Source organism: Drosophila virilis, chromosome X, assembly GCF_030788295.1.
Source record: "Drosophila virilis strain 15010-1051.87 chromosome X, Dvir_AGI_RSII-ME, whole genome shotgun sequence".
NCBI classification, from domain to species: domain Eukaryota; kingdom Metazoa; phylum Arthropoda; class Insecta; order Diptera; family Drosophilidae; genus Drosophila; species Drosophila virilis.
Genome location: NC_091543.1, coordinates 5,296,461 through 5,316,494, shown reverse-complemented (window position 1 = coordinate 5,316,494; position 20,034 = coordinate 5,296,461). Strand labels below are relative to the sequence as shown.

The following is a 20,034-nucleotide window of genomic DNA, read 5'->3' as shown; positions in this document are numbered from 1 at the left end:
GACGCTCTCTTTTTTCGTTTGCTTAAGCATTAAAGACGTTGCCTACAAACCGTTTTTAAAAAACATTTATTAATAATGTGTTCCTGTTAGATATTTATATCCTCACTGCGTCGAGTATATATAATGAGCAGCATACCTGTCTTGAATTCAACTGAACGTGTGCTAATAATTTCGATATTAATCGAAAAGACAACACTGTACCGCAGTCAACGTGCGACTAAAAATTAATCGGGCAAGTTCTTTAAAAAACGTGCTCCGTAAATTGACGAGCATTTTGTGTTTCATATACTATCTTTTTTTTTTTAATAAAAAGCATCGTCCAAATGGGCAAGAAGAAGCCAGAAGTGGCCAACAGAGCCGTCCCATCTCAAATGCCGGCTAAAAAACACCAACACGTCCAAAAAGAGAATCGAAAACAAAACGAACAGCAGAGCTCGCAGCCGCCGCGGACCAAAACCGAGAAAAAGCCCAAGGAAAAGGCAAAGCGGCCGCAAAATGGCACAGCCGAAGAAATAAATAAAGTGCCGGCAAAGAAACGCAAGCTCGCTGACAAACAGAACGGCAACGCTGACCAAATCGAAACGGAGGACGGACCGCAGATCGAAAAGAAGTTGGACACCACGAAAATAAACAAGGGCATTTTCGCCATATTCAACAAGCTGCAGGACACCAACAAACAGAACACACAAAAGCACGTCAACGAAATAATTGCGCTGCTCACCAACGAAGCCGCCGCGGAAAAGGTATGTACAAGAGGAAATGCTCATCTATAGGTTCTTGTTGAAAATGTCCCTCTGGCATTTTGAGTCCACACTTTTGGGGAAATAGCTGTTAAATAAATGTCCCATTCAAGGCTTTTTTACATTCACAACAAACACGACTGCAACACGCAGTCGCAGCCGCCGTTAGCCGAACAGCTGTTTTTTTTTTTCACGCTGAGCGCAACTTTTGAAAAAGTTGTAATTCTAAGAACTTAACAAATTGCAATTGTATAAAGTATAGGAATGCTGACAAACTTGATTCAAATACCTAATCCAATTATCTTGCATTTCTGAAAGAATAAATAAGTATCAAAAAGAGATTTTAAGTTTTCTGAGCGAAATGCAGCCCTGCGTCTATTATTGCAGCTCTCTTTCTCTCTCGCACACATATACAAAGTGTGTACCAGGGCAGAACGTTGAAAAATACTGCATAAATGCCAAAAGAGATGTAAAGTTGTCTGAGCTAAATACAACCCTGTGGCCACTATAAAAGCGCTCTCTTCTGTTAGAAATGTTCTCAATTGTAACATTTTGAGAGACTTCAACTACATTAAAGGGTATCAGCTTAGTCGAACTAAACTCTCACAGAAGAGATTGATAAGGATTAAGGGGCACTGCGACCGAGACGAATAAATGGGTTCCCACCGGGAATTGAGTAGAAGGAGACCCCGGGTATCCTTAGCAGGGTTCACTTAAGGAGGGAATATGAAACAACCTCCAATATTTTCAACTAAAAATGTTTAAATTTGATTTTTGCACAGCGCACCGCAACCTGCGCATATGCCTTGAAGCGTTTGGTACGCTGCACCGGCGCCGATGACAAAGAAGCTGTGGCCCTTAACGCCAGCTATATTAACAGCATACTGCGCGATGTGCCCGGCCTGGATCCGATTGAGCTGATCAGCGTGCTGAAGCGCGAGCTACACGCGAGCAGCCAGCAGAAGGGCAAGGAGGAGACGTTGGCCGCTGTTGGGCAGCTCATAACCGTTTTGGCCATAATGCAAAGCCAATACTTTCAACAGCCCACGGCCGAGTTGATAGCCGTCGTCTATCCCATATTGATAGCACAGCTAAAGGGACGCGAATATCTGGTGTCGCTGTGTGCGGACATCATGGCTGACTCCTTCAAGCAGGTGCGTTTAAATGGCACTAATTGCTCTACTCTATAGCAACTGATTGCTTCTATGTGTGTGTTCCAGGTTAGCTTGGCCAGTTTTCAATCTCATGTCTGGCCGCTGCTGCAGCCGGAGCTGAATAAACCGATTACGGCACAAAAGCTGCATGGCTGCGATCTGCTGTTGTCCGTGCATCTGAACTATCCCAAGCTGTTGCCGCTGCGCCAGCTGCAGACGATGCTCTGGCGCAAGCAGACCCAATTCGAGCAGCTGTTTGATACATATTTAAACAATGCAACCATGCAGGGCGACGGCCTCTATGCGCGTCTGGGCAAATTTCTGGCCACCTGTTCCAGCGAACAGGTGCTGGCCGCCTGGCAGCAGCATATCGCGGAGCACTTGCCCTTCAAGCATGTCACCGCCAAGAGCTACATCATCCAAACGCTGTCCCATGTGCTGATGCACTATGATGATGGCAGCCGCACGGACATGCAGCTGGAGCAGCTGTTTACGCTGGAGCCGCTCGTAAGCATGTTACTTGGCGAACTGACGGCCGCCAAGAAGCTGAACAGCAAGGCGAATGCCAAGGCAAAGGCTGCCCAGCGTCAGTTGCGTTATATATGCCGCAAATTTGAGACCGCGCTGCTCGTCAGCTTCCAGCAGCAGCTGAAGCAGGATGCCTGCAAGCTGGGCATACTGCGGCCCATGCTGCAGCTGCAGCTGCAGCTGGACAATATTGTGCAGACGCCACGCTTCACGCAGCAGCTGCTCGCTCAGCTGGGCGAGCAGGGTCTGGAACAGATGTATGAGTTCTATAGCGAACAGTTTACCAGCAACAACGAGCTGTTGACGCGCACCAATCGCGAGCATTGCCTCAAGCAAATGCAACAGCTGCAGAACTCCAGGCGCAACAAGCAGCTGGAATTTTTACTGTTCGCCTCGCTCTTCCATCTGAACGATCAGCAGAAGCCTTGCACGGCCGACGAGGCGGCCGTGTTCAGTCGTCAGGCAGCCTCACGCTGCGAGGAGACCCTCTTCAGTTGCCTTGTGAACAAGATTGGCACCAACACCGAGCAACTGGCCGCGCTCAATGAGCAGCTGCGTCCGCTGCTCGGCCAGCTGGCCAAGAAGCTATCCAAGCCGGGCATTGAGGGCAAGCTGCGCATTACTGTGACGCCCGAAATGCGCGTCATGTGGGAGAAGGTGCAAAAAGTGTTGAACGCGCCGGTCAAGGAGAAACAGGCACTGGCTGTTATCTTTGATGCGCTGATCCTGTTCCTAGGCCTGGCCATGTTTACGCCCAGCTGCAATGTTGCCCTGGACCTGATCGATGATTTGTTCATTTGCAAGCAAAACGCGCTCAAGACAAAGCAGGCCAAGGATAAACAGCGCAAGTCTGCGGTAAGTGTTCATGTTAACAGCATTGCCTTAACAGCTACTTAACATAGAGTTCTTCAGCGCTGTTAATTGCATTGACATTATGTTAAAACTTAAGCTGTTTGCAGCTTTGCTCATATTTTGTATATTTGCCTTTACTTTACAGGCTGAAGCGGAACCCAACTGGCAGGAGGTGCTCACAGATGTCCTGCTCCAATTGCTACTGCAAACCGGACACTTTTGGCGTCTCTTTGTGAATGCGATTGGCGGCGCGCTGATGCCGCATTTGAACAAAAGGAATCTGGAACAGTTTCTGGAATTGCTAGACATGGACAGGAATCCGCTGGACGACAAAGACTGGGACGTCAATGAGGGAGATGACGATAAGGACGATGAAGATGACGCCAACAGCAATGCTGAGGAGAGTGATGAAGCGGACACTCAGGATGACGATGATAAGAGTGATGAGGAGGATGAAGAGGATGAAGATGATGACGATGATGAAGACGATGACGATGATGAGGACGATGAAGATGAGGATGAGGATGAGGATGATGAAGCCACCAACTTGGCGCGAATACGCGAGGGTGTACGCCAAGCGCTGCTCAGCAATGAAAACGATGACTTCGATTCCAGCAGTATTGACTGGAACGACGTTGGCGAGGAAGAGGGCGAACGTCTTAACCAAGCGCTGGAGCGCGCCTTCCACATCCGCAAGCCCAAGGGGGCCAAGGGCAAAAATGCCAAACGCCAGACCAAATCGGAACGCATCACCGACACCGCATTGCTACACTTGCGCATACGTGTCCTGGATCTAGTCGAACTGTTCATCGGTGCACAGCCCCAGCTGGATATCATACTGAACGCACTGAACAGCATCCAGAAGGTCTATAGGATCAGCAGCGCGGATACCAAACTGCAGCCCTTGGCCGAGGCCAGCAAGAAGACGCTGCGCAAGCTGCTCGCCCAAAAGATAAGCTATCAGTCGCCCGACCAGGACAAGCAGCCAATTATCGATTGCATCAAGCAATTGCTGGAACAGAATGAGGAACAACCGCCGCTTGCGGGTCCGCTCAAGCAGCCGCCCAAGGCCAAGGGCGATTATGTCGTGTGGCGCAACAAATGCATCGCCTATTTGGTCAGCCAATTCAATGAGCCAAATGTCACCGCCAGCAAAGTGTGGCCGCTGTTGCAGAGCTTTGCCCAGGACTGGGCCAGTCGCCGCAACAGTCCCTATCAGTTGGCCACCTTTGATGCCATCTTTGGCTCGCCGTGGATCGGCATTGGACGCTATGCGGCCAGCTTTTATGCGCTCTTATCGATGAACTTGCGTCTCTTCCGACGCGTCCAAATTCTCGAGCTGCTGCTCAAGCATTGCCGTCGCATTTGCAATACCCTGACGAATAAGCTGCAGACAGCCCGCGAGTTCCACGGCATCCTCAACAAATATGAGCCGGTCGCCGACAAGGATCGCAGTCTGCAAAAGAAGCTGCTCGCTCAGCTGCAAAAGGTCCTCACGGAGGCTGAAGATAGCGCCTAGTCTTTAACCGGCACACATTTCTTACATTGTACATTATTTTTATTTGTATTACATAATTTGGGCGGGTTTTAAGTAGCCGCAGAAGGGGCTCACGCGGTTAAGTGTTCAAAGTTTGGTCTACTGCGTGTCGCAGTAAGCCAAGTGATAAAAAAAAAAAAAAAAAAACAATAAAAAAAACACATTTGACAAAATAACTAAAAGATAATTTCTTTCTATTTGTTAAATTAGTTTAAGTGTTTATTATTATACAGAAACTGCAAAGACTATGTATGGAAAACATTCTCTAATGGATACCCCCAATTTCTGACCATAGCTCCGACCTGTTTTTTCATCCGCAGCGAATTGAACTGAGATAGCTGCATATTGTTTAACTCTTCAGACGGCTTTCCATGAAATGTGAGGGCCATATTGAAAAACATTCGATCAGACGACGAAAATTTTATCCACTTGTCAAGCTAACATGAGTGTAACAACAAACTTATGTTTTAACTGTCTGTCAAAGTTGACAGGCACTTGACATGATGAAAAATTTATCCACTTGTCAAGTTAACATTCGTCTATCGACAAACTTTGTAGTAATCATTGATCCGATGAGAATAACAACAACTTGTCAAGTTAACATGAATCTTACGTCAAGTTCATGTTGCAACCGTCTGTCAAAGTTAACGGACACTTGATTGACTTAAAATATAACCACTTGTCAAGCTAACATGAGTCTAATAACAAACGTATGTGGTAATCGTCTGTCGAAGTTGACAAGCACTTGGCCGGTTGACAAAAAGCGTAACTACTTGTCAAATTAACATGAATTTTAAGACAATGGAAATTAATTTATATTGACTAAAGTCTGTTTTCAATATTGCATCAAATATTGTTAACATTGAGCTCGATTCGAGAGCAAAGCTAAGTACTAATTGCCGGTCAAATGGCCGGAAAATAAACATTCTGTCGCAGCGTGCTCGTAACAAGAGGCACCATTTTCTGATCCTTGTCGCCGCGCTTCTCGCTCACCTGTCCAATGGCAATGGTCAGAATGTCTAGCACATGTTCGCTGCAAGAAAAATAAATTTCAGACTCGAATTCAGAGCAAAAAGTTAACGTTCACTCAATATCCAATTAACTATTAGTTAGTTAACAAACTGTGTGTTAAATGTTTATCGATGGGATAGTTGGGAACAGCTGATTGGCATTTGACAGCTGTCTTTTTGGTATACTTGAATTTTAAATTGATATGCTAGAAATTTAATAGTCCAACTGCCAAATCTGACGAACTTAAATACTTTGGAAAATATTCATTTTTATGTTGAACCAGCCACCAGCCGTAGCTGTAAATGCAAACGCTTGCGCAATAGATACTTTAATATAAACTCAATCATTTTTGAGAGAAATATGTTTTTAAAAAAAAACCCAAATTTTAGTTCGGAATTTGAGCCCGATCGATGAAGGCAGATTTTGTGCACAACATGTTTCAATATGTGCCTTAACTGGCAGTTAGTGAAATTGACATTGAGATAAAGACTAATGTAAAGGTTAATTTTGTTGGCTTGAGTATTGGCTTACCTGGCCGCATGCCGTTTGACCGTATCGCATAACGTCTGGATAAACCAGCTGCCCTGGACGCTGTGACGCAGCGCAACGAAGCGCGGCACCGTGGACATGGCCACCACCATGTTGGCATGCTGGCTGGGCGACTGCGTGGTGGCATTCACATCGCGCTGCAAACAGAAATTATATTGAGTTTAACAATTGAGATGCTGTAATGCCAGCATACCGTTTGCAACTCTTTCGCGTTCTGCTGGCAGGCCTGAATGATGAGGAGCTTGGGCTTGTCGTGCAGCTCCTCGTTGGCGCAGAGCACGTTCTGTATGTCCGTGATGCTCAATGGAATGCTGTCGGCGCCATAGACGGCGCCCTCAAATCCGTGCGACAAGATGCACACAATCAATGAATCGCGCAGAATCGAACGGGCGCAGGCTGTGCGCATATGGCTGAGCAGCTCCAAATGGTCCACGTTGTCGTGAGCCTCCACGCTGTAGCCCAGCTCCGAGAAGACTTCGCTGAGCCGCTTTTTGTCCACGTCGGTGCCCTCGCGTGCGCTCAGCTTCACGGCGGGCAGCAGCGACTGCAAATTGTATAAAAAATAGTTTGCCAATTAATTGCAATTGATCAACAACATTTTTAGTTATCTCTTTGTCTTTGTACCTGGCATTGCCAATTGTTGCCTCATTTGTTTACATATTCTTTGCATTTGCCACATTTGTTAATAAATTAATATGGTTTATTTGCGTTGTAAATAGTTCATTTAAACAGATATTTGTTGTTTTCTTTTTTTTTGCACTCGATATCGATAAATTTACGATCCGTTTACTCAAATTGGCTAAGGAAAATGTTGCAGTGTTGCCACCTGGTGACAAATCCCGTGCTGCCAGAGCTAGGTGAAAAGCGTTTTTTTGGTAAAATTGTGGCTTATATTATGCAACTTGGCAAAATGAATATTTATTAATAAACTATATAGAGTCACCTATATTATTTGGTAGTAGATTCATGTTTGCCTTACGCGCGCTCATTTTACACTCCCCGATAACTGCTACCAACTATTTATCGATAAATATCGATTCGCAGAAATTATGTTCCTTTGGGCGCAACTTAAAAACTATAACACAAAAAAACTCATTTGCAAAGCCAAATCTTTTGATTTGCCTTGAAAACTTCATAACGATCGGAATAATGCATAGAGCACAGGGTATCTACTAGTCGAGCCTGCCAGCGCTTTTGTACCAGGTTTATCAAACAATTGAAGGTCTTCTACTCACGCGCAACTCCTCGCTGACATTGCGATGAAATCTCTGCTGATTGATGATGAGCAAAATGCCGGCATTGCTCTTTCGCACCTGCAGAGCATTGGCGCGTCGTTGTTGCACGATGCCGTCGACAGGAGCAAGAGGAGCCGCAGCTGGGTATTCTGTGCTTGTGGATACGGACTGCGATGCATCCGTATCGCATTTGTCGCCGGAATCGCAGCTGTTGATCGTCTGCACGAGCAGCGTGGCCAGGGAATGCATATCGTTGAACTTGAAGTACTCAATGAGCAGCTGCATGTCGCTGCCCCTGGCATTGATGTCGCCCAGTCGCAGATGATGGCGCGTCAGCCAGTCGAGCAGAAAGATCTCCAAATAGGCGTGATCATAGAAACGCAGCGGTTCGTCCGCATGCCGGCCAGCCTGGCGGCGCGCCAGCTGATCGTTAATGTCCAGGACGAGGCGTCCGGTTTGCGCAATGGTCAGCTGCTCGCATATATTGTACAAGGCCTTCAGCAGCGGATGCACATGCAGCGACACCTCCAGCACCTGGGGCAAATAGTGCAGGCGCAGCTCCTGCCAGTTAAAGCCCAGCTTGCGCAGCGCCTGGCGTGCATTGATGATGCACAGCGCCTCGACGAGATGGCCGCGCCAATTGTTCGGATTCGTGCTCGCATATTGGCGCAAGAGATCGCTCTGACGCTGGTCCGCCGTTCCCATCAGCGCCAGCAGCTTCTGCAGCACATATGTGGCCAGGGCGTGCTGATCGCCAAAGAGCAGGAACGCAAGCGACACCTGTTAACGGAGAAGATATTGTATGAACGAAAGCCGGGCAATTTGGGGCTGCATTTACTTTCTGTGCAAAGCTTAGATCTCGCTCCAAGTAGGGCAGATCATCCACATGCATGTTATCCAGCTGGTATTTCATTGTTTGGCCGCTCGCGGGGAACTCCAAAAAGTAACTGATCGTCCGCTGAATCGATGTGCCCACACACACACATATACACAGGTGTGTGTGTGTGTGTGTGTGTGAGCTACGCACGGGCGCAGTGTGCGTTATAAAGAAATTATTATTTTGTTTGCGCTTTTAGTATTGTTAATTTTATGGAGCGTGGAAATTTAATGTTAACAAAAATTAAAATACAGCACGCGATCGCAATGTGACCTTTGGCTTAATAAATATATTGGATATCAGGTCACACTGTTTATCGATAGGCATTCATCGCTTGTTGCTGCTTATTTCAAAAGAATTTGCCTTGACTTATAACTCAGACCGAAACGAAAGCAACTTGTGTGCTTTTATTACGAATTCATGTTCATTACTGTGTTACATGCATCGCAGCAGGACAATTTCTAAAAAAAAAAAATATAAAAATAAAAACATTTATTTATTTGTATTGAGGCAAAACAAATCATATCATTTACAAGCGCATTGATTATAAAGAGTGGTCTAAGCCTATGTCTAAGGTAAGATAAGATATCTCCAATGCTGACCACCTCAACCCATTACCAAACTCAAGATAATTTCGCAAATACATACATATATTAAATATATACACATTGGCATAGAATGTTATATTATTTTCTGTAATTGCGAAATTGTTTTCGCAACAACTCTGCTGCCTATCGAACAAATTCACCATGCACGGCCAGTGCTGCCAGAAGCGCGGACAGCGTTCAGCAGCGCTAAGCGCTCTACACAACATATGGGCAATAGTGCAATCAAGATTTGTTAGTTTCCGTTCAATTGTTTATGGACATTTTAAAAAATATTAAAAGCAAATTGCTTGTGAGTTGCATTGACGCAAGCGGTTGCTAAGTCGCGGCATACAAAAGTTGCGCTCAAACAGTGCTGCCAACTGCAGTTGGTGAACTCGCTCAGCAGCTATTCACCACACAGGCGCAACCAGCCCTGGTTTATGTTCGAGGTGTACGGTTGCTAATTTCACAAATCATTCAAGTAGATATTGTTGAATTGTTAACAACGCTCATGTTGACGAGTTTTTAATTATTTAATGTATTTGTTATTCTGTCTATGAGCGAAACAGAGAGAAAGGGACAGACATATACAGAGGCCAGGGCCACAGTCAGAGAGAAAGAGAGCGACAGCTTGCATATATTGTACGAAAAATCAAAAAAAAAGAAAAAAGAAGAAAAATAACGAAACTAAGAAATTTTTATTTCTCATACATATATACCACATATATATACATATATGCATAGATAAATGTAATACGTATATGTGTGTGTGCGCACACATATTGCGCTACAGCCATATGTATATGTGTATGCCAGTATATGTATATACCTTCACATATTTTATATACATATGTATATGCATATCTATTCACCTACTGTACCACTTCATTATGTAAGCAGCGGGAACTGTACGACGCCAAGCAAGCAAAAGCAGAAAAAAAGAAAACGCAAAAGCAAAAAAAAAAAAAAAAAAGAAAAAAAAAACCAAAAGGGAACCAGCAAACGACAAAACCAAATATAACCATGAAACAACGAAATTGAACAGAAATGTTATAAATCATTAATAATTGTAATTTGTAAATGTTCCGTAACCACAAACCACGCCCACGCTGAAACGTAAGAGAAATTGTTCCAAAAACAACAACAACAACCAACAACAAAAAACCAAAAAAAAAAATTTAACATGCCTAGCACAAAACTTTTCCAAATTTTGTTGCGACAAATCCTTGTTCGTTTTTGTTTGTTGCCAGCCACGCCCATTTCCCACTGTATGCCGCAAATTGGCGTAAAAGAGAGAGAGAGAGGAGAGAGAGCAGAACGCAAACAGAAACCAACAAGGAATTGTTCTTTTTTTTTTTTATAATTTCAAAGTAATTTGCCAACAACAAAGATGTCTTACGGGCCTACTCTGTGTCATGCGTATACATACGTATGTGTGTATGTATGCATGTTCACACGCACGCACACATGTACATGCATTTGTGCATGTGCATAGTACAAGCTGAACAGCGGCCATTGCTGTAGCGTTCTTTTTTCGTTCGTGTGTCATGCGGGGCGTCGCATTACACACACACACACTCACGCACGCACGCACACAATTTATACATATATATATATATATATTGACAAGCAGCAGCAAAAACAAAAAACTTTCGCCCAGCGTGGCTCTGACAATTGTGGCAACTTGAACAGTTATAAAAGCTAACAACAACAACAACAACACAGAGACAACGAGTACAAAGTGCAATTTCATAACAAAACATAATTCATAATTGTTTGTACGTATCAAATATGCATTTTGAACGTTTTAGCAATAGCCCCAACACACGTACACAACCACACACACACACGCACGCATATGGGTGTTTGTATGTGTGTCACGCATTTGCGTTCTATGCTCAATACATGCGCGCAAGCGAGACAACATGACAGGTCAGCCGGAATCGAGAGCGCGCCAGAGCGTTGCTTGCATCTGTGTGTGTGTGTGTGTGTGTCTGTATGCGTGCGTATGTCTCTGTGTTGATGAGCGCCAAAAGAATTTGGCAAAATAATGTATATATGTATGTTAATTTTGTCTCTTTCTGCTGGCCAACAACAAACTGTGTTACACGTGCAATGTACATATATATATATATATATATTTACAAAAACAGTTGTGCACAACAGCGTTGATCGAAAGCTCGCTACGCACATATTGCTATTAATTGAATTTAAACATTGTCTATATATATATATATATATATACTGTACATACTATGTGCACGTATGTATTATTTTATATATACAATATACATATTTGCTTGTAAGGCCATCGCCACAGCAACAAGTGTCTACGTGCATGTGAATCTCTCTCTCTGTGTGTGTGTGCGTAGGTCTAAGCATATTGTTGCTGGCAACATTTTGGGTGCGTTGCTTTTGCGTTTTAACAGCGTTATGTTATGTGCCCAGTAAATGGGTAAGTGTGTGGCCGTTTGCATACAAGCACGCCCGTATGTGTGTGCGTGTGTGTGTGCGACAAAGCTTTTACTTTTGTGTATGTAGCACAAGCGCACATACTCACACAAGCACACGTCTCTCTGTGTGTGTGTGTGTGTGTGTGTGTGTGTTGTATATATAAGAGAATTGTTTGTTTTTGGTGTTTGTTTTTGCCTTACTACGCGCGCCCCACGCCCCCACCACCCACTCAGCAACATGTTGCGTGCAAAACGGGCTGCAACATGTGACTATGCCGCACTGTGGTCGACAGTCTTTTGAATCTTTATGCATATGCGTCCAATATAATTTATGTACATGCATATATATATATATATATGTGTATGAGCCCCAAGACTTTGATTATTTTTGTTTTTTTAAGCTAATTGCCCGATACAAATCTCTTGCAGTATTTTTCGCTTGTTTTGAAACGGAAACGGAATATGTCATCCGTTGTGGCCGGCGAAACGCCGCTAATTAATCTAGCCGAGGATCTCGAGGATGGCGAGATCGATGATGATGACGATGATGATGAGCAGCAGCAGCAGCAACAACAACAAACACTAAACCAAACACAACAACAACAGCAACAACAACTAAAGCCCACAGCCTTTAAAGCTGGCGGCTCCAATGATGAGGTGCAATTTGTGGGGATTGAGCGCCTGAGCGAGAAGCAGCCGCTGCTGCACGACGATGACGTCATATTCCTGGGCATGGCCAGCGAATCGTTGTCTGTCGGCGCGCCCACGAACAAATCAAAGAAACCACGCCCACTCGAAGGTAAACAACAACAGCAACAACAGCAAAAAAAAAAAAATAATTATAATAAAACCAGCTGGCTTTTCACTCTTGCGCCCCAACTCCATTTCCTGCTCCTCCTCCACCTCCTACTCCTACATACAGATGATCATGCGGTCAGCATTGAGAATGCCATTGCCAAGGCGCTCAAGAAGGGTGGCATTGAGCCGCCCATGCCCAAGCTAAACAGCAACAACAACGTTAACAGTGACGCCGACAGCGCTGCCAACGCCGCCGGCGACAGCGGCAGCGCTGCGATCAGCCTCGATGGCTGCCAAATCGTTGGACAGCAGCAACAACAACAACAACAACAGCAGCAGCAGCAGCAGCAGCTGCTGCTGCAACCGCCGCCAAGTCGCAGCAGCCGTCGACGCAAGCGCAAAAAGGAACGCGAACGCGAGCAAAAGAAAGACAAGGAGCATCAGGTAGGTCATTGCCTTAACCTTATGCGAACCGACGACCCCCCAACCGAAACCCTCTAGCCCCCATTGATTCATGCGCCATGCCCTGCTAAGCAAGCGCAACGAATTCGCCTTTCGCCGCGCCAATGCAACGCATTTCACGGCGAATTTAATGCCCCCAAAATGCGGCAGCTGTTCGCGAGTTGTTCGCCAGTTGTTTGCGAACGCCTCAAGGCGAAATCGGCAGCACAGGTGGGTCACATCTGCACCAACCCGCCGCACAAAAACCACACCCACCACCAACCCCAATAATCCACCCAATCTTGGCCTTTGAACCCGGCAAAACTTGCTTTCATTTAAGGCTTGGTTTGCTTGGCTTTTAAATTTTGAGCATTGGAGATTTGTTGAGCATGTTCCCAGTTTTGTTTTCTCCGTCGAAACATTTGTTACATTTCAATATTGTAATTATTTATAATCATCACAAAACGAACATCATTATTATCGTAATTATTTACTTATTTTTTTTATGATTATAAATTGTATTCTATTTTTATTTGTTCTCATCAGATCTCATGCATATATATATATATATTTCCCCTAAACCATGCAATTTGTTAGACCTTATCGAAGGGCCTTTATCATAATTAAAGAGTTTAAAGCAGTTGGGTTTTACAGGGTATGACAAAGACAAGCTTACAAATTGTATATGAATCGTATTTGTAATTCTTTGATTGATCTAATTGAAATACAGGGTATCTATTAGCGTAGCTTGAATGAGCAGCAACAGACTATAGCTATTACAGAAGCAACAGTTACAGGGTATCTAGCAGTCGCGCAGTCAGCTGCACTAATGCATTGTAGACGGTAAACCGGAGTTACAGGGTATCTTTACATATTGTAATATGTGATATAATAGACTTACAGGGTATCCTCTATTTTAAGTACATTCTATCTCCCCACTAAGCGGCTTAACAGGGCGCACGTTGCATGCAGGGTATCTACCAGTCAGAAGTGCTTTGCAGATGGTGCATTTGTACAGGGTATCTATACATATCTCAACTTATTCAAATTGTATATAGATTAACAGGGTATCCTTGACCTTAAACCTGTTCTAGCAGGGCACATGTTGCATGCAGGGTATCTTCTAGTCGCGCATACAAGCTGCATAATTTCTATTTGTTTTTTTTACATTCAAATCTTGTTATTGACTTTTTGTGCGGCTTTCTCATTGAAACAGAAACGCGCACGTCGCGACTCAATGGACGACGTGGCCGGCGCCGCCGGCAGCGATGAGCTGGAAATGGATGAGTACGAGATGATGAATGTGCGCGGCGGCAGTCCGCCGCCGGCAGGTGGCGCCACGGGCAGTGTGGCCGCACGTTATGCGAGCGACTGGCCGGGCATGGGCGACGACGCTGGCCACGAGTCGCCGCCGGATAACTACAGCAGCTACGATTCCTATTCGGACGATGAGCCCGGCAGCGGAGCGATCGGTGCTGCACAGCGGCGACGCCAGCGTCGCGAGCGCGAAAAGGACACGCGCGGCGGACGCAAGCGTCGCGATCGGGACAGAGAACGCGAACGTGATCGCGACCTGGACAGACGACACGATGGAGGCGGCGGCGGCGGTGCGGGCGGCGGCGGCGGCGGAGGCGGCGGCGGCATCTGTGGCAGCGGCAACAAGCGCAATCGTAGGGACTCCGGCGACGAGAAGCCGCGCGAGCCGCGCAAACTGGAGCTGTGCAAATTCTATCTGAAGGATTGCTGCGCGAAGCGAGACAAGTGCAGCTACATGCACAAGGAGTTCCCGTGCAAATACTATTACCTGGGCATGGACTGCTATGCCGGCGACGATTGCCTCTTTCATCACGGCGAGCCGCTTACCGAGCAGCTGCGCAACATACTACTCAAGCACATGGAGACGGCGCCCAAAGAGATCTTGGGCGATTTTAAGCGCATCTCGCGCGACATTGCCCTCAACCAGATGACGCGCCGGCACGAACAGCTGTGCGAGCAGTACAACATGGACAATTCCTGGACAACGCTGGCCAGCGCAGGGATTAGCCGGCTGCAGGATCAGCAGCATGCGGCTGCCAAGGCAGCCGCCCAGGCGGCCAATCAGGCGGCGGCCATTGCAGCGGTCAATGCCAATCTGCAGCAGGCGGCAAATGCGGGCGTGAGCGCTGCAGCGGCTGGGTTGGGGGCTGGCGTCAATATACCCTCGCTGCTGGACATGGTCATCAATCCGCCCATCAATCTGCATCACGGCGATGCCAAGCCCGAGAAGAAGCGCAAGTCGCGCTGGGCCGAGAAGGGCGCAACCAAAGCAGCAGCCGGTGGAGCAGCGGCTGGAGCAGCATCCTCGCCAGCTGGCGCAGCTGGAGTTGCCAGCACGAATCCCGCCACAATTGCCGGTGGATCGCCGAGTGCTGTTGCTGCGGCCAAGCCGCTGCCTGCCCACCTGGATCTGGTGAATCTGACGCAGGTGCTCAGCGCCGAGCACATGGCCAAGCTGAACAAGCTGGGCATTAGCAATCTGGAGCAGATGCTGCAGGTGCCCTTCGGCCAGCTAACCGAGGCGGGCCTCACGCTGCCCGAAATTGGTGAGATCCAGCGCAAGGCCGAGGAGGCCAAGCCCCAGGAGCCGGGCGCACCAGCCCCAACCAGCACCACAACAGACCCACCCGCCGCCACAGCCAAGTAGGCGAATCTCTCATACCATTTAATTAACCATTTCATTCACATTCAATTGCATTTGCAGGAGCACAGCCAAGTCGGATCAGGAGACGAGCAACTTGAGCACCGTCGTCAGCTCCAATAGCAATAGCAACAGCAACAACGGCTTCATCATGGTCGACTACACGCAATATCTGAAGGATGCACATGTCAACTTTCCCGGCAGCGATCCGCGTAAGTAAAATATCCTGCGACAGCATGTAACAAGGAGCTGCCATAAGAGTTGCCAGCCAGCAGATCCTATATACAACTGTTTCCAGAAGAAGATCTTTTCCTCTATATACTCGTAGCCTATATCCCAGAGTTCTTATCAGATCAGAGCACATACCCAAGAGTTCCCATTGAAATGAACATTGTTGTATATATATCATAACAATCAGATCTCAATCAATATAATCGTGTCCAATATTCCATAGTTGCCATAAAAATAGATGTCACTTAATGTAACCAGATCCCATGCCCCACAGCTCCCATTATTTATATGGCTATTCCAAGTATCCTTCCAATATTTAATTCCATTTTATATACTGAAATCGAATACATAAATGTATAGTCAGATCTCTCTTTCCCACAATATAGATCCTATAGTCAATATAGTCAGATTCTATATTCTACATATATAGATTTTTTTCGATTTCGTTAATATATTATAATCAGATCCTACACAGATATAATTCACATAGTATTATTTGACAGCTCGATCAGCAAAATACGAATATATTCAAAAAATCATCCAATTACCATAAAAACTCGCTTACTTCAAATCTAGTTAACAGTCACTGTTAAGTGCAATGTTAACAGCAACGTGTTAACATAGTTAACATAACAATTAACATATACAAGGTTGAAGATTTAAAGAAACATAACTTTTAACTATATTTTTATAGCCTAGAGGGTTCAATCATTTACAGTTGTGATAAATTGTTATTTTTGAATATTTGTCGAAGATAACTAATGGAATTGGCTTAACAGCGCGCTGTTAAACTGGAAGTTAACTAACATTTACCATGCTACTCGTACCGCCTTATAGGCATATACTCTATAGATATATACTTTCTTATCCTGTATATATTTATCTTAAAATATGTAACAAACATTTGTATTGAGGACTTAAACAATATGAAACAGTATGAAATCAAGTTAACAGCATGCTGTTAAACTCTATGTTAACTGAGATTCTAACCGTGGATATAGGCATATATACTCTATAGGGTTGAAGCAAGTGTTTCAGTTTTTTTTTTATATATTTTGCACAATTTTTGTTATTCGAAATATTGATGCATCTCTGTTAACAGCAGGCTGTTAAACTGTATGTTAATCAACATATATGTTAATTGTTAGTGTCCTAGCTAAAGGATAATCGCTGCAAGCATTTTAACAGCGCTCTGTTAAAGTGTATGTTAATTAACATTAGGATTGTAATTAATGTCGTAGCTTTAGGTATTATTCGCTTTAGTCTTAAAGATACTCTTCTTTTTTGTTGTACATTAACATTAATAAAGTTAACAGTGCAATGTTAAGCTGTATGTTAACTAACATTCTTGTTGCTTATCTAAACTGCAATTGCATTTACAGTGGACGATGATCGCGAGGAGGATGACGAGCAGCTGGTCATCGATGATGGCAACGACGAGGACGAGGAGGACTCCGAAACGGATGCCAAGTCAAAGAAAACGAAACGTTCCAGTGAGGAGGAGGAGAAGGACAAGGACAAAGAGAAAAAGTTGCCGTCCGAATTGGAGGATGATACACCGCCAAGGCCGTCCGTATTTGATTTGCCCACCTTCATGAGCAACATGCTCGGCCAAAAGACGGCCGCGCCAGCTGGCTCATCCCCAACGACGCCGGAGCCACACAGCGAAAGCAGCCCGCCAACGTCGGCGGGCAAGAGCAGCAGCGGACCCTTTGGCAAGCTGCTATTCGGCGACCAAAAGGAGCCGGAAATGCGCGCCTCATTCTATCGGGACATCATACGCAATCCCTTCAAGCCGAACAGCGGCGACGGCCCGGGCGATGACAGCGACAACGACAACGACAATGTCAAGGATGCTAACGACTTCAGCAGCTTCAGCTACATGGACGCCGCCCACTACTCAAATTCCAATTCCCGCTCGCTGACGCCGACACCAACGCCCGAGCCGGGCTCCCAATCACCCAAGGGTCTGGGCGGCGGCGGCGGCGGCGGCGGAGAACTATCGACGCCCGCATTGGGAGCTGGACAATTGCCCGCCGCCTCGATATATACGCGCCGCTCCATGTACGACTACGATCCGGCAAAGGCGGCACTGGAGGATGCACGGGCGAGCGCCGCGAAACGCGAACGGGATCGCGATATTGATATGCGTCTGCCGTTCGAGCCGATGAAACACTATTTGCCCGCCACCGAGATCGATGCGGCGATCTTCTCGCACATACCGATACGCTGGCAAATGCAGGAGGTGCTCGTCGAGCCGGCCTGCTATGCACAGCTGCGCCAGAGCGCCAGCCACAAGGAGCAGCGTGAGCTGCGCGATCCCCGACTGCGTCGCATACTCGGCCTGGCCGAGCTCTCCGACAACGATAACACGGCCAGCGGCAGCGGCACAGGCTCCGGCCTGGGCAGCGGCACCGGCTCTGGCGCATACGCGACAGAGGGACGCGAGCGCAAGACGAGCAACTGCATCGCCTCGCCGGACGCACAGATGGCCGACTCCACGCCCAGCTCACCGCCGCCTGTGTCGTCGGCGGGGAATGCTCAACCGCTGCCTTTGGCCGAGCCGCTGGGAACCGGGCCAGTTGCCTCCGGCGGCGATCCGCGTCGTGCCGATCCGCGTCGTGATCCGCGACGTGCGCATTTAAATGTCACCAGCAGCAGCAGCAACAGCAACAGCGGCGGCAGCGGCAACGTTTCGGGGGGCGTGGCAGCGGTCAATGATAGCAGCCGGCAAATCTCGGAGATACGCAATCTGCTGCAGAGCTCCAACTGGTACAAGAATCTGGGCAGCAACAACAAGATCATGGTCAATCAGCAGCTGGCGCTGGTCTTTACCGAACTGAAGAAGTTCCATCAACAGGAATCGCCCAACAAGATCTTCGATGTCAATTTCATAGTGAACAATCAGACGCTCCAGCAGATCTTTGCCAAGCTGCACATCTATATCGATGACAATGGCCTGGTCGTTCAGCTGCCCGAGGAGCCGCCCCAGAATGTGGGCGGGCCCGTCGGTGTGCCCAACATGCCGCCCATATTGCCAAACATGTCACAGCCGCCGCCCAATTTGGTGCAAATGCTGCGGCAACCGCCGCCAAATGTCAACCGGATGCTGCCCATGGGCATGGGCGGCGGCGGCATGCCGCCCTTCAATCAGCCGCCCCCGCAGCGCTCCAACAGCATACTGGGCATGCCGCCCAATGTGCCCAACGTGATGGGCGTGATGAACAGCAATCCGTTCAATCCGTTTGCCGGCGGCAACAACCTGAACAACCTGAACAGCCTGAACAACCTGAACAACCTGAACAGCCTGAACAGCCTGAACAATCTGAACAATCTGAACAATATGAACAATATGAATAACATGAACATGAACGGCATGAATAATATGAATGGCATGAACATGAACAATTTGGGCGTCGCGTTCAATGGCGGCGGCGGACCTGGACCTGGACCTGGCCCTGGACCTGGACCTGGACCTGGACCTGGACCTGGACCCTTTAAGAACTTCGGACCGGGTGGCAACAATGGCAATCAGGGGCGCCATTTTGTTGGCAATCGCAATCGCGGCGGCGGCGGCGGCCATCGAAATCGCAATAATTAACTAAAGAAAAGCAAATAATGGGCAAAATAGTGGGAAAAGTGAAGAGGAACAATTTGAATGAAATTTATGCGCCCCCCCCCCCTCTGCCCCTCTACTGAAAAGACTTGTAGCATTATGTTTATGATTATAAATGACCCCCCCCCCCCCCCCCCCCCCATACACACACACACACACTCTCGCACGCACGCAAACACACACAAGCACACTGAAAGAAATGAAAGCAAATGTTACATTTGTATAGCTTTATCGGTTTTTGCTATTTTAGCTCCTATAAAAAAAAAAAATCGGATTTGGACTGCTATGTAACTGTAAATTATAACTATAAAATAATTTGTTTATTTTTTTTTTTTTTAACTCTAGATTATATATATATATATATATTTAATATATAGAAAGACTTTTTTTTTTGTTGATTAAGTATACTCCTAAATATATATATATATATATATGTGTGTGCGCGAAGATCGTATATATATATGTATGTATATATATATATGCTACGTACTGATACAAAATGTAGTCGTAACTGGAACTCAAAAACATTTATTTTTTAGTCGTTAATGATTGTAAATTAAGTCGTAATCGTAGTATTCGAAATTTGTAGACATACGAAATAAACGGCAAGTTTTAAGTATTATTAACATATAGAGTCTGAAGACTGCCCGTACTCAATGTAATTAATTTATTCATCTTTTTCTCATTTTTTTCAAAATATTCTTAAGCTTGCGCTGTTCGCAGAAAGATCAGTGTTAAACAGCTGTTC

The 20,034-nt window shown here is 46.2% G+C and overlaps 3 protein-coding genes across 5 annotated transcripts; 2 read left to right on the top strand and 1 right to left on the bottom strand.

Moving 5' to 3' along the window:
• The first annotated feature begins 222 nt into the window (after positions 1-222).
• Positions 223-4,947, top strand: Mybbp1A (MYB binding protein 1a). Its single transcript, XM_032433236.2, has 4 exons — positions 223-743; positions 1,523-1,894; positions 1,961-3,277; positions 3,420-4,947. The coding sequence occupies exons 1-4, from the start codon at positions 324-326 to the stop codon at positions 4,791-4,793; spliced, it is 3,483 nt and encodes a 1,160-aa protein (XP_032289127.1). The 5' UTR covers positions 223-323; the 3' UTR covers positions 4,794-4,947.
• A 37-nt stretch (positions 4,948-4,984) lies between these two features.
• Positions 4,985-8,781, bottom strand: Dredd (Caspase-8 Dredd). Its single transcript, XM_002056743.4, has 5 exons — positions 8,445-8,781; positions 7,607-8,386; positions 6,565-6,915; positions 6,354-6,508; positions 4,985-5,844 (listed from the first exon to the last, which is right to left on the bottom strand). Exons 1-5 carry the CDS (start codon positions 8,517-8,519, stop codon positions 5,715-5,717), a joined length of 1,491 nt encoding a protein of 496 aa, XP_002056779.1. The 5' UTR covers positions 8,520-8,781; the 3' UTR covers positions 4,985-5,714.
• A 253-nt stretch (positions 8,782-9,034) lies between these two features.
• Positions 9,035-19,910, top strand: su(sable) (suppressor of sable). 3 transcript variants are annotated; one of them, XM_032433223.2, is made up of 6 exons: positions 9,035-9,058; positions 11,953-12,322; positions 12,446-12,765; positions 13,979-15,441; positions 15,503-15,651; positions 17,053-19,910. In XM_032433223.2, exons 1-6 carry the CDS (start codon positions 9,050-9,052, stop codon positions 19,269-19,271), a joined length of 4,530 nt encoding a protein of 1,509 aa, XP_032289114.1. In that variant the 5' UTR covers positions 9,035-9,049; the 3' UTR covers positions 19,272-19,910. The 3 variants fall into 3 exon arrangements, with proteins under 3 accessions (XP_032289114.1, XP_032289117.1, XP_032289120.1); XM_032433226.2 differs by lacking the exon at positions 9,035-9,058 and adding an exon at positions 9,535-9,712; XM_032433229.2 differs by lacking the exon at positions 9,035-9,058 and adding an exon at positions 9,535-10,186.
• The last annotated feature ends 124 nt before the right edge of the window (positions 19,911-20,034 follow it).